The following is a 15,504-nucleotide window of genomic DNA, read 5'->3' as shown; positions in this document are numbered from 1 at the left end:
TCATTTTTAGATTTCTTGTTGGGGGTGTGGTAATAAAATCACCATATTTACAATGGAATGAGTTATTTTAAAAGTAAAGAGATGATGAACTGTAATATCACCATCAGAAATAATGCGGACAATCCAATGAACATTTCAGCCAAACAAATATCCTGATACAGATAAAATGTCCATTTTAATATTAATCTATTGTAAATCTCCGAGTCCATTCTGTTGGGGGTGTGGAAGGTGGGACGTGGATCCAGGCGCCGCCTCCAGCAGGGAACCAACAGGCGGCGCCTGGAAAGCCGCCCCCTTCTGCCGGGTATTTAAATACCGCTCACTGGGACCGGAATCCAACAGTCCGGGAGCTGGTTTGTTCACTGAGTTCCTGACACAACCATTTCCCCCAAATCACCAGAAAGATGAGGTCGGCCATTTCTCTCAGTTTGTTGCTGACTTTCTTATCTGGTGAGTATTTTTTTATTATTGTTCAAGTCTCTCACTGTTACTGTCTCAGTGTTAGTCTCTCTCTCTGGAATGTTCCAGAGCCAGCAATCATTTCACTAAGATTAATCCCTGGTGTTTTTTACAGGTGTCCAGTCGGATGTTGTGTTGACTCAGCCAGAGGCAGAGACCGGGCGTCCCGGAGGCTCCCTGAAACTGACCTGTAAAACCAGCGGGTTCGATCTTAGCAGCAAAAGCATGGGTTGGATCCGGCAGGTTCCCGGACAGGGCCTGGAGTGGCTGGTTCGCTACTATAGCTCCGGCAGCAACTACTACGCGCCATCAATTCAGGGTCGATTTACTGCGTCCAAAGACACTTCAAACAACATCTTCTCTTTGGACATGACGACAGTGAAGATTGAAGACACGGCCATCTATTACTGTGCAAGAGGCCACAGCGAGAGGATCCAGGGCTGCACCCGGACAAGAACAGCCCGGGAGGGGATTCCGCAACTTCCATCATAACCTGAAGGTCAGTATCTGTTTTAAATGCAATATGATCGAGAGTGGTCAGAACCAAACTATAATCGTGTTTTAAAAAAAGTAACGCAGAAAGCATTTAACAGTAAATCTTCCCAAACTCACCGATATAACTGGTGAGCTTTTCACTGACTTTATAATTCATTGTAGTTTCAGCAAGAACGACACACGATATATTACTCTTTTTAATATTTCTGATAGATTGTGTTATATAAACAGTTGCCTACATTTTACATTAGAGCAAAACTAATGATACATTTAAAGTGAATGTTGAACAGCAGTACTGAACAGAGTGAGTGCAGTTTTTGTATGGGTGTGTGTCACTGTGACATACTATGGGAGTCACAGTGCTGAGAAAAGCGCCATCCTCATACAAAAACCTCAGAAAAGGACGTTGCTTAAATTTGTGACCAATGCCATTGCCGAATGCCAAAGTAAATGAGGGCTCAACAAAATAATACTTAGAAACAGCATTGTTTTTTTTAAAGATGTAAAATGCTTCAATTTTATTGTTATTGATCTACACGCTGAATGTGCACAGAGAGTGTAAAAGTTTCTAACCCCCTTTATCAATATCATGACCAGTAAAAATTGAAATATCTCACTGACTCACCCTTAACGAGCTGGAAACAGGCTTTTGAAATAGCAGTGAAATTAACTGTCTGTATTTTACAGCTAACAGTCCGCCTCAGTATTTGTCATGCTGTGTCTCACTGTGATACCTGGGATGGCACAGCAGTTACTGTCAATACAAAAACCCCTCAGCACTGATTGACTGAAACTGGATCAGTGTGACTTTTAAATTCCAACTGTAATCACAGCACAGTATTATTTATGTCCAGCACTGACCACATGACAAGAATAAACATGGAAGATCTTGATAATTACTCAATTATCGATGTGTGGTTTCAACAACATGTTCACCTGTAACTCTGAGAAATATAAAACATTAGGGTCATTTATGAATGTCAAATGATATCCAGAAATACAATTATAATTTAATGAACATTAATTGTCTTTGCTTTTCCTTGGGTTTGTGGATGTTTAAAATAATGGTGATTTTGTGTCTATTTTGTACAGGGACGGTTATTGTATGACACAGCCTACGGAATGTGACACTGTGATGCTTTCGACTACTGGGGACAAGGGACCATGGTGACGGTGACTACAGGTAAGAACCATCCACTTATTGAGTAACTGGTTTACATGTGTCTTTGTTTTATATTTTTATCTGTACTGATAATCCATGTGGTGACATAAATGTGAGTTTGGTGTATTCTCGGTTGAGAATTGTTACAATGTTTCCTGTGATTCTGCTGCAAAGGGGTTTTAGAATTCCGCTCTTTCTGGACAATAGGTGCCGCTGAGGGATTCAATCCCAAATTGTTGGGATTTTGTGTTTATCTGTTGAGGTTACTGTGTGGTTGGTTTACTTTGAAAGCCGAATGTCTGTTAAACAATTCAGCGTTTCTGCAGCGTTTAATCTCGGTGACATCTAGTGGCTGTGGGTCGAACCACCTACTGCACAAGTGTTTGAAATTTAAACCAAAAATAGTAAAAAATCTAAAATGTCTATATTTATCCAGTGAAAATGTTCCACTCACTCACAATGCTGGTGCTGCTGTGCAATGTTTACTGCTTATTCTAAACATTAATTAGTTTGATGATGGGAGAATTGGCTGGAATTTATATTAAACATTTCTGTAAATGTTATATTTGATTCTGTTGAAAGTGTTTGTAGAATTGTGCTGCTTCTGCATCAAACGGGGTTCAGTCTCTCAGTGATGCTTTTTTTTTCCCTCTGGTGAGGAGATTATGTATTTGGGTGACTTTAAATGCGTAAAATTTGTGAATTAATTTGTTGTTTCTGCATTGTTTGAACTCAGTGACACTGAGCTGTTACACGTTTTGTGATTGAATATGAACATTCTGCCGGTTCGCAACTGCTTGACGCATAACTGCAGACAGAAATAAAGCAGGCTTTATTGTGTTTGTACGTTTAAAATCTTTAGTGATAACGGCTTACGCCACTCGTTCAGAACATAGTTTGTCACTGCATTCACAATTTGGGGTACCTGCAATGTTTAATCTCGGTGGCATTTGATGGCTGCAACTTTTACCATCCAAATGTTTAAATATGTTTGAAATATGACCCAATGTGAATAAGATGTGATAAAGTTTCAATACTAATTTGTTGGACATATTCCACCTCGTCGCAATGTTACTGCTCGTATTCCAGATTTCTGGTTAGCATAATAATTGGTTAAGAGCTTTTTTTGCTGGATTCGATATTGAAATTTCTTTTTGCAATGTTACATTTGATTCTGTTGAATGGATAATTGAGCTGTTTTTCTGTGAAGCGGATTCATTCCCTCATTGATGTGTTTTGTTGTGTTTCTGCTGAGGAGATTCTGTGGTGCAGTCACTGTGAATGTTTAAAATTTGCGCTGTCATTTGGCTTTGTGGCATTATTTCTGTGTTGTTTGAATAGTGTTTTAACGGTGCCGTTGTGAGTTTAGATGTTTTCTGGTTGAACACAAACAATCTTTGAGTTTGAAAATCCTTGTAGGGAGAAAACAAGCAGGTTTTGGGAAAAAAAACTCAAAGATAGCACAGCATTTTTATAAATTTTAAATAACGCTTACAAATTCAAGTAAGTCATGACTTACAACGCTCATTCGGACACTTAGTCTTTGCTGCAATCACAAACTTCTCATTTACAAGTTTAATAGTAAAATCAATACAAATCAAAGAATTATTAATCAGTAATATAACTCCTTATTCACCACAGATTATTTTATATTAATAATTTAGCAATAATCCCCTTTAATAGTCTTGCTGTGTTTTTCACACAAATAACATGACCAGAACATTTTCCAGACTGGAAATATTTTGTGACAATTCCAGAAGCTATTTCAATGATAACCTGCTGTTTTCACAGCAGCGCTCAGTTGAACAAGATACTTTGCATTAATCGGTATATCCCAGATTAAGTTCGCATTTACTGGAATCCGAGTTTTGCAGAATAATTTCCTTTTTGGAAATTTTTGTATCCGATTATTATCTTTTTTCTATGCAATTGGAACCATATTATTCGTTCTAAGTATTTTTTAAAATTAGATACCGAGATAATTAATCACTTATCTCATCTCAAAATTTGTGAAATTGTTTGGTGTTCCTCAATTGTTTTTACATTGTTTCAGCTCAGTGAAACTGAGCAGTTCTGGCTAAATGAAAATAAAATTGCGGTTGAACATTCTTGAAGGGATAAAGCAGAAAAGTTTCGGAAAATAAAATAAATATATGTTAGGGCATTTTATTCATGTTAACTAATGGTTACATTATAATATAAAACATGGATTACAATTCACTGTATCTCTGTTAGGGACATTACACTGCCCTGAATCTGTTATATTCGAAATTCTCATTTTCAGAAAAAATAATTGCCCAGTTTTTGGGATTTGAGACAGTCAGGGAGAGTTAGTAAAAAGGCAAAGGGAGTTTTAAAATGAACATCAGGTTAATTTAAAATGTTTATTGATTTTTTTTCACTGTTGTAATTTGACCTTTGATCAATTAGAATCAAACAGTTTATAAAAATTTGACAGACTGAACACAGTTTTCTGACAGATGGAATTCGCTGACACTCAGACAAAATTGTTCAACTGATTGTGTTTGAATTGTAGTGAAGTGTCAACAGAAACGGGCTACACATTAACAATTAAATGCTTGAAATTCAAAAATATTACTTTATATAAAAATAGTATGATATTATAAATATTATAAAAATAATATTAGCTCTGCACTTAATAACATCATGTCTCCCATTAATGTTAAACACAGAATAGAATTATAAGAAGAATGAATGATAGAATCGAAGAATTCATACTAACTGAAGCTTATGCTTAATTCTTATTAAATATTATAATGAAGAAAAGGTTGAGATTTATATTCTGCATCGTGTTTTTAGCGTTACAGAGGGTTTGAATCAATTGTCGTCTGTGTGTTTGCACTGTTTAATTCAGATCTTCTTTAATTAAACAATGTGTTCAGTAATGAAGTTGTTATTTGGGTGGTCTAAATTATTAAACCTGGGAAGCAGTATTATTGATTTCAAACGGCCAGGCCGTTACAGTCTATACGAACTCAGAAGTATGCATTTTTAACACGATTGTTGGTTATAATAAGACATTTGTCGTAAAAGTGAAAAAGTAAAATATTACGATGTGATTAGATTTAAGTAAATGAATGACAGATGTTTGAATGTTTCCATTCAGTAATTTGAAATAATAGTTTAACATTGAGATTTAATTGGAACCTAATTATTTAACAATGTTGGGGGCAGAAGGACGTTTTGAATGATTGAAAACTCATTTTATTACAGAGTTCAAATCAGCTGGCAGGAGAACTAACTGACAATTAACAATAACTTAAAATGTAATATTAACGCTGATTAATTCAAAACAAAAGACCTTGAATATTGCACTAGCGTGCAAAATATCATCAGTTTTAGAGAATATTTAATTGTATCAAAATGAATTCCAAAACAAAACATTTCTTTACTCAGCTGTGCTCGGCTCGATAAAGTGTTTTGCCTTGATTATTTTGTTGGTTACATTTAATTAAGAAATTAGATCGAATCAGGTAACGATTTTCAATGAAAATATTTCCCGGTTTGTTTAATTCTTAGCGTCACTGCATCTCTGTTAGGGATATTGAACTGTTACTGTGTCACTGCATCTCTGTTAGGGACATTGAACTGTTACTGTGTCACTGTATCTCTGTTAGGGACATTGAACTGTTACTGTGTCACTGCATCTCTGTTAGGGACATTGAACTGTCCTGAATCTGTTATTTTTGCTCATTTTCAGCGAAATTCCATTTTTACACAGTTTTCGAGAAGTGAGACAGGCAGAGAGAAATAATTAAAAGTCGAGAGGAGTTCTGAAATGAATATCAGTTTAATTTAAAATAGGTTATTGATTTTCTGTTGTAAGTTGACTATTGATCAATTAGAATCCAACAGTTTGAAATTGACAGATTGAACAGATCTTTCTGCTGGGAACTCGGCTATTGAACTGTTTGTGTCTGTTCTGTTTCTGGGCATGTGGTCACTGTGTTGGGACCAGGAATCTCCCTGACTGGTTATAAATCTTCTGGTTCCTTCTCCTGTACTGCAGGAAGTGAAATTTGATTTATTTCTTCAATGCACTTGTATCTGTGAGAAATGTGACTGTTTGACTCGGCGTCTCAGAAATTAAATCCCTGAAGCATATTGTGTCCATCAGAGAAGCAGAAACATCAGACTGTAGAGGGAGAATTGGGTGATTTTTAAGCAGTGATGTACCGGCCTTAGGAATGTTCGATGAACAAATACAAAGTGAGATTTACTATATTGTGCTCCGTACTACAGCAGCCCCTGAGCTGTTTAGTTTGACAGCTGAAGGGTCAAATTCACTTGCATATTATTTTTAATCTTCTAAAGGCATTTTAGAGACATTTGCTCGGCCAGAATTTTTAATCTAATTGTTCCTTCACAAAGTGTTGATATGAAGCATCCTTGAACAACTGCAGTCCATATGCTGCAGGCATCCATCCTGCTGTTAGGCAGGGAGTTCCAGGATTTTGACCCAGCGATTATGAATGAATTGAGATATTGTTTCAGGTCAGGATGGTGTGTGTTTTGGAGGGAAGCTTACAGGTTATAGTGTTTCAGATGTGGATGCTGCCCTTGTCCTGTTAGGATGTAAAGGCAGCGGGTTTGGACAGTGTATTCTATGGAGCCTTGGTGAGTTGCTGCAGTGCACGTTGTATATAATACACACAGTGCTGACACTGCTTGTTAGTGATGGAGAGAGTGAATAGGGTGAATGAGGGGCCGGGTAATCTTGTGGGTGGCTTTGCCCTGGATTGTGTCAGATTGCGTGAGGTTTTACAAGTTTCTCTCATTGAGGAAAGAGAAAAGTGTTCAATTGTGACTGATTTGTGAAAGATTTAAATGTTTTTCCAACCCGTGCCCCAAAGTCCGTATTGTGCACGCTTGTCACTCCCACTTACTGTGTGAGTGGGTGAGTATGTGTGGAGTGAGGGTGCTTTTCCAGACTGAATCAGCCAGATAGAGACTTACACACATCACACACTCTCACACACATAAATACACACATACAGACGCTCATATTCTCTCGCACATACAGACACACACTTACTTTCTCTCTCATACGATATCTCACACACATTCTCTTTCTCTCACGGTCTACATAGTCTGTCTCAGATACAAATCCAGACATCCTTCCGCTCTCTCAATCAGTCTCTCATCTCTCAAACACAAAAACACTCACACGCACACACCTCCACATACATTCTCTCTTACACGCAGACACATACTCACACATAAGCATAGTCTCACGCTTTCGCACACGCACTCTCTCTCCCACACTCTGTCACACACGCTCAAGTTGTCTCACATTTATTCACACACACTCTCTCTCAATTCCTCTTGCACACGCATCCCTCTCTCTCTCTCACACACACACACATATATTTCTATCTCTCTTGCACACACTACCTCACAACTGTACATTCTTGCTTTCTCACACGAGCTCACACATAAACACTCTCTCACAAATATAGACCTATGCACACACTCTAACTTACACACAGACACAATCTCTCACATAAGCACAGTCTCGCGCAAACATTCTCTCTCTCTCTCTCTCTCTCTCTCACACACACACACACACACACACACACACACACACACACACACACACACACACACACACACACACACACACACACACACACACACACACTTTGCTTCTGTCACCCGCACACATTGCACACATCTTTCTCACTCACACGCAATTCCATGCACATTTCCACACAGTCATGAACAGTTTATTTTGCTTTCCAATAGGCACACTGCCCCCTCTTGCAAACTCAGCGCACTGTCTCACACATGTGCAAACACAGTATATCACACACAGGTACCTTCACACACACATTCATCCTCTCTCTCTATCAAACACACACCCAAACACCCTCTCACACACTTTCCACCTCACATATGTCAGAGCGACTGTCATTTACATCATAGAATAGAATCACGAGATCCTACAGTACAGAAGGAGGCCATTCAGCCCATCGAGTCTGCATCAACAGGAACCCCACCAAAGCCCTATCCCCATAACCACATGTGTTTACTCTAACTAGACCTCCTGAAACGAAGGGGCAATTTAGCACGGCCACTCCCCTGAACCCAAACTTCTTTGGACTGTGGGAGGAAAGAGGAGCACCCGAAGGAAACCCAAGCAGACACGGGGTGAACTTACTAACTCCATACACAATGACCCATATCGGGAATTGAACTGTGAGGCAGCAGCGTTAATCACTGTGCCACCTCGGCCACCCCCTCCCCCTCCCCCACTAACATTTGAATGAGGGTGGGATCGAGGAGCCCGAGTAAAACTCATGTGAATAAGTTTCAGCAGGAAATTCTTCTCTGTTTGGAATCATATTTAGCACAAAGCAAGATGGTGATGGTTGTTGGAGGTCAAACATCTAAGTTGAGATATCAGTGCAGGAGTTCGGCAGGGGACTGTTCTGGGACCAACAATCTTCTATTGCTTCATCAATGACACATTCCATCCAACAGGAGGTCAGAAGTAGGGATTTCCATGTGTTACACCGGACACAAAGACACAATCAATAAGAAGGGATCTGGCTGAGACTAAGTCCGCCTGGCTCCCCAATACTGGTGTAAACTTGGTGTTTGATTCCTGTGTGACCCTAGTTTTGCTGGAAGCTTCCCTTCCAGCTCCCTCAGTCTGTCTATTTGTTCACTGATCCGTGTTTCTGAAAGAAAGGCCCCGACATTAAAGCAGCTGCCCGGTGATCTACACTGATTCCTGACTTTACACAGCCCTGTTACTGAAAGCTGATCAATGGAGAGAATCGGGAAAAGATCGATGGAGAGGGAGAGGAGGAGGTGGCTCACTGACTCTCTCACCCTCACCCACACTCACTCACTCACCCTCAATCTCTCATCCTCACTCAAATAACTTCACTCACTCACCCTCACTTACCCACCTTCCCTCACTGACACACTCTCACTCACTCACCCTCACTCACTCACCCTCTATCTCTCACCCTCACTCAAATAACTTCACTCACTCACCCTCACTTACCCACCTTCCCTCACTGACTCTCTCACCCTCACCCACACTCACTCACTCACCCTCAATCTCTCATCCTCACTCAAACAACTTCACTCACTCACCTTCACTTAATCACCTGCCCTCACTGACACACTCTCTCTCACTCACTCACCCTCATATGTAGGGAATCGGGAAAAGATCGATGGAGAGGGAGAGGAGGAGGTGGCTCACTGACTCTCTCACCCTCACCCACACTGACTCACTCACCCTCAATCTCTCATCCTCACTCAAAGAACTTCACTCACTCACTCTCACTTACCCATCTTCCCTCACTGACACACTCTCACTCACTCACCCTCATTCACTCACCCTCAATCTCTCATCCTCACTCAAAGATCTTCACTCACTCACCTTATCTTACCTACCTTCCCTCTCTGGCACACTCTCTCACTCACTCTCCCTCATTCACTCACCCTCACTCACTCATCCACAATCACTCACCCTTACTCATTCTCATTCACGCTTACTCACTCGCCCTCACTCACTCATCCTTGCTCACTCATCCACCCTCCCACACACTCCCTCACACTCACTCATCCGCACTCACTCACCATTACTCACTCACCCTTACTCACACATTCTCAACCGCCCTCACGCACTGGCTCTCACGCACTCGCCCTCACACACTCGCCCTCACACACTCAATGATCCTGTTTCACCCTGAGTCACTCACCCTCACATACTCACTCACTCACTCACTCATATTCGCTCACTCACTATCACCCATCCTCACTCACTCACCCATAAGCACTCATTCAACCTCACTCGTTCACTCAAACACAAGCCCTGACTCACTCATCCTCACGCCCTCACACACTCATTCTCTCACTCAATCTCATCCATCCTCACTCACTCACCCACACTCACCCACAAAACACTGATTCAACCTCACTCGTTCATCCTCAATCTCATGCCCTGACTTTCTCATTCTCACACCCTCACTGACTCACTCACATTCACTCACTCACACACCCTCAGTCACGCACCCACATTCACTCACTCACCCTCACGCACTCACCCTCACGCGCCCTCATTAACTCACTGTCACTGAGCCACCCACACTCATACACCATCACTCACTCAACCTCACTCACTAAACCTCACTCACTGACTTAGACCCTCAGTCAGTCACCAACATTCATACTCACCTTCATTCACTCATCCCACTAATCCACCCTCACTCACCCAGTCTCACTCACTCTCACTCACTCACCCCATTCTCTCACACTTACTCACTCACCCCACTTACCCACCCTCACTCATCCAGTCTCACTCACTCTCACTCGCACTCACTCAGTCACCTACCCACCCTCAATCGCCCAGACTCACCCCCACAGACTCAAGCTCAATGACCCTTTCTCTGTCTCTCTCTCACTTACGCCACCTCACCCATTCAAACTCACTCAGACTCACGCACTTACATTCACTCACACACCCTCACATCCTCATCATCACTCAAAAACACGCACCCTAACTCACAAATCCTCAATCACTCGTCCTCATCAAACACCTTCACTCACTCACCCTCACTCTCCCACCCATCCACATTCTCCCTCACACACTCTCACACACCACCCTCAGTAACAGACCCTGACTCACTCACTCTCACCCCTCACTTACTCAGTTACGTTCACTCCCTCACCCGCATTCACTCAATCTCACTCACTTTCAATCACCCACCTCCACTAACCTTCACACATCCTCACTCACTCTCCCTCATTCTTTCACTCTTGCTTACCTACACTCATCCAGCCACCTTCACTCACATTCAGCCTCCTTCACTCACCGACCCTCTCTCACACACCCTCATTTACTCACGCTCTCTCACCCTCACCCACGCTTACTCACCCTCAATCACTCATCCTCACTCAAAGAACTTCACTCACTCACCCTCACTTACCCACCTTCCTTCACACACACCATCACTCATCCACTCTCACTCATTTAATCACTCACCCTCACACACTCACATTCCCTCACTCACACTCACTGAATCTGTGTGGGGAGGGTCTGCAAAGAGAGAGAAGAAAGATCTCAAGTGGCAGTTTGGTGTTCAAAGGTGGGAGCTGCCCTGGGAGTGCAGAGAGCTGGAGGGAATCGCTGGGGGCTCGGGGCCAGGGACAATGACAAAAAGTCAGCGGAGAACAGGGGGCGAGGGAAAGGGCAGAGAGCCGGGGTGGGGGGAGGGCAGAGAGCCAGGGGAAACAGCAGAGAGCTGGGGGAAGGGCAGAGAGGCGGGGAAAGGGCACATAGCCGGGGAACAGGGCGGAAAGCCAGGGGAAAGGGTAGAGAGAGGAGAAAGGACAGGGAGCAGAGGGAAAGGGCAGAGAGACCAGTGAAAGTGGAGAGAGCTGAAAGAAAGGGCAGAGAGATGGGGAAAAGGGCAGAAAGACCAGGGAAAGGGGAGAGAACCAGGAGAAAGGGAAGGGAGGCACGAAAAAGGGCAGGGAGGCAGGAGAAAGGCCATAGAGCCGAGGGGAAGGGCAGAGAGCCCAGGGGAAAGGGCAGGAGAGTCAGGGGGAAAGGCCAGAGAGCTGGGGGAAAGGAGAGAGGGGAGGGAGCAGGGACAGAGGGCAGAGAGCTGAGGAAAAGCGTAGGGAGCTGAGGGAAAGAGCAGAGAGCCGGGGGAGAGGGCACAGAGCTGGAGGGAAGTGTAGAGAACCAGGTGGAAATACAGAGAGCTGGATAAAAGGGGAAAAGAGCCACCGTGAAAGGCAGAGAGCCAGGGGAAAGGGCAAAGAGCTGGGGAAAATGGGCAGAGAGCGGGTGATGGACGGGCGGAGTGAGGGGGTTCAGAATAGAGCTAGCACCACAATCAGCTCATCTGTAATCTCAGTGAATGATGGGGGAGACTTCAGGACCCGAATGGGAAACTCCTGCTACTAATGTATGATCCTTCAATTAGTCACTGTTGGATTTATTTGAATTTATAATCACATTTAGAGTTTCCTGATCACTCAGTAAGTATTCATTCCGGAGGGATTTTTGAAGCAAAGACACGAATCTCCGTTTTGTGGAGCGAGAGGAAGTGAGTTGGAGAGAGGAAGGGGCACCAATCAGTTTGAACACAGGCAATTTCCAAAACTAGTGTGGAGATGCCGGAGTGAGGTTGGTGTGGGCACAGGAAGGATTCTCACAACACCAGGTTAAAGTCCAACAGGTTTATTTGCAATCACAAGCTGTTGGAGCTCCCTCATCAGGTGAGTGGGTAGTCTGAATGAAGGGAGAACTTCTTCATCACAAAGTGTTGTTGTTTGAGAAATAAACAGCGGTTCATCACACACTGCTGTTGTTTGAGAAATAAATAGTTGCTGCAATAATGGAGAAAATTTTTGCTGTTCTCTGTTTATCCAATGAATGACATGTCATTGTGAGACTAAAAGAATGTGTTTTTTTTCTTCCTAATTTGATAGAAGTGGAGACAGGGATATGAGATTCTACAGAGATGACAATTCCCAAATGATAGAAGTAACATCATCTCAAAGGCGGATGAAAGATTTATTCGGGAAATATTAGGGATAAGTTCATAATTCTAATCAATGTTCGAGATAGAAACATAGAAAATAGAAGCTGGAGTAGGCCATTCGGCCCTTTGGGCCTACTCCGCCATTCACTTTGGTCAGAGCTCATCACTATCCTGATCACACCTACTACCCACATCCCTTCATCCCTTTAACACCAAGAGCTATATCTAATACAGAAACCTATTTGTAACAATATGTTTGTTGACTTAATAAACGCACGAGTCTAACTTGTTCAATTGGCTATTCTTTCCCAGCGACACCATCTGCGCCCACTCTCTACGGCCTGGTCTCCTCCTGTCAGCAACAGAACTCCGACGGCTCCATCACCTTCGGATGTTTGGCGATGAATTACTCTCCAGATGTTGCCAAACTAACCTGGAAGAGAAAAGGGCAGCCGTTTACCATTGGGTCTAAGACGTTCCCGTCAGTGAGAAATACGGATGGAACCTACACCATGAGCAGCCAGTTAACCATCAGCGACTCAGCGGGAGAATGCCCCACAATTGACTGTGAGGTTCGACACATCAACACAGTCAAGAGCATTGAAATACCATGTAAGTGTTGTGGAGCTTGTGTAAAACAGAAACACTGTGATTAACATGTAGGGCCTTGGTTATAACTCATTTAAATAGATGTGCATAATCCTGCCCTCTGGATTGGTCCAGTTAGTGTCTATTGACTGCAAATGAGTTAGAACATAGAACATAGAACATTCCAGCGCAGTACAGACCCTTCGGCCCTCGATGTTGCGCCGTCAAGTGGAACCAATCTAATGACCCTCTAACCTAAACTATTCCAATGTTATCCATACGCCTATCCACTGACCATTTAAAATTGGCGAGTCCACAACTGCTGCAGGCAGGGCATTCCACGCCCTTACTACCCTCTGTTGACAAAAGTTTAATTGATCCACATCTTCTGCAGGAAATGACTGATATTTTTTTATTCTGAAGGCCCTCTGCCTGTGATCCATCCAACTGTTATCATCACCGTGAGTTCCAGTAAAGAAATCTCAAACAGGAAATTCGCAATCATCGTCTGTTCAATCATCGATTTCCAGGCAGGGTCAATGGAAGTGAATTGGCTGAAGAATGGGAAACCCACGCATTCAGGAATTGTCACCTCTCCCCCCTGTGAAGTGAACGGGAACTTCTCGGCCAGCAGTCGGCTGACAGTCTCTGCTGGGGAATGGTTCAGCAAAGCGGTCTATACCTGCCAGGTCACTCACCAAGGAAACACTCAGCGTCTGGACATCAGCGCATCTCAGGGTAAGAGACTCAAACAGAGGACAACATATATCATTCTGTTAATCAGAATTAGGGATCTATTAAAGTTGGTACAAAGCATAGAATAACTTGTAAGTTATTGTCATGTAGTTTGCTGCATTAGGACAATATCTCATTCAGAATTTCATCAGAAAAACAATTTTTTGTTATCCCGTCCTGAGATGTGCATTTATTTCCCAAACCTGACGGCACTTAAGTGTCACTCACGTTGCTGTGAATCTAGAGTCACATGCATGCCAGGCCAGATAAAGACAGCAGGTTGATTTTGCTAAGGAGCATTTGTGAACTAGGAGGGGTTTTACAGCAATAGCTTCATGAGAACCATTTCAACTTTTAATTATAGATTTTTACAAAATTCAAATTTCACATTTGCAATGATGGGATTCGAATCTGTGTCCCCAGAGTCTTAGCCCGAGGTTATGAGTCCATTGACAACACCATATGCCACTGCCTCCCCTTAAAAGAGTGTCCCCTTTCGGTTTGAAGCAATATAGTGAGTGAGGTGGCCTTGATGTCAGCTTGTTCCTGAGACAGCTGGTAAAATTTGGAGAGACAGTAGGTGTGAGACTGTTTCACAGGTCACAGCACAGGGGTAAAATATTAGAAAGTGCATCCACCCTGTTTATAAACCAACGGTCAGTGCTTTTTCCCTGAGTTCAGGATGGTGTGTTTGTTTGGGAATTCGCCAATCCTGCTTCATGGAAATGTTACCGCTGCTCCAATATTTAATACAGGGAATAATTCCATAGAGCAAGCTGGTTTCTCATTCGCCATGGAAGATGAAAGGCGATAGTTAGAGATTGATATATAGAAGGCGACTTTGTCTCCTTCAGGCTGAAGACTGCTGTCCTGCTTCTGAAGGGGAACTAGGGCTCATTTCCATTTCTCATTCACAGATCCTCCCCAGTGCCTTGATACCACAGTGAAGATACAGCCACCACCAATAGAACAGGTCTTACTGGAGGCGACCGCGACCTTAACCTGCATCATTTCTCATGCTCCTGATGGAGTTAACGTGTCCTGGATCCGAGACAGGAAGTATTTGAAATCAGAGATTGCCGGAAAGCCCGGAGCGGATCGTGACAGCGTGATCAGCAAATTAAGCATCTCCACACAAGCCTGGCTGAGTGCAGCTGTGTTTGAGTGCGTGGTGAGCCATCAGGATCTGCCGACTCCTCTAAGAACATCTATCCACAAGGAAACAGGTGAGCTGAGAGATTGAAGCAATAAATGTAGGGTCAACGGCAGGGTCCTGAGCAATGTGGAGGAACAGGGAGATCTTGGGGTTCATATCCACAGATCTCTGAAGGTTGCCACTCAAGTGGATAGAGCCGTGAAGAAGGCTTAAAGTGTGTTCGTGTTTATTAACAGGGGGTTTGAGTTTAAGAGCCGTGGGGTTATGCTGCAACTGTACAGGGCCTTGGTGAGACAACATTTGGAATATTTGGAATATTCAGTTCTGGTCACCTCACTCTAAGAAGGATGTGGAAGCATTGGAGAGAGTGACACACT

General features: G+C 42.9%; 1 gene segment (V, D, J or C); it reads left to right on the top strand.

The window, feature by feature from the left end:
* Window positions 1-358: 358 nt before the first annotated feature.
* LOC145362569 (Ig heavy chain V region MOPC 21-like) lies at window positions 359-13,304 on the top strand. The segment is given in 4 exon segments: window positions 359-450; window positions 575-874; window positions 2,093-2,137; window positions 12,961-13,304. Coding segments are annotated over 4 exon segments (735 nt in total).
* Window positions 13,305-15,504: the final 2,200 nt, after the last annotated feature.

This window comes from Carcharhinus amblyrhynchos, unplaced genomic scaffold, assembly GCF_965287045.1.
Source record: "Carcharhinus amblyrhynchos unplaced genomic scaffold, sCarAmb.v2.hapA scaffold_38, whole genome shotgun sequence".
Lineage (NCBI taxonomy): Eukaryota > Metazoa > Chordata > Chondrichthyes > Carcharhiniformes > Carcharhinidae > Carcharhinus > Carcharhinus amblyrhynchos.
Note: the sequence above shows the minus strand (reverse complement) of the source record. Positions and strands in the feature narration are given on the sequence as shown.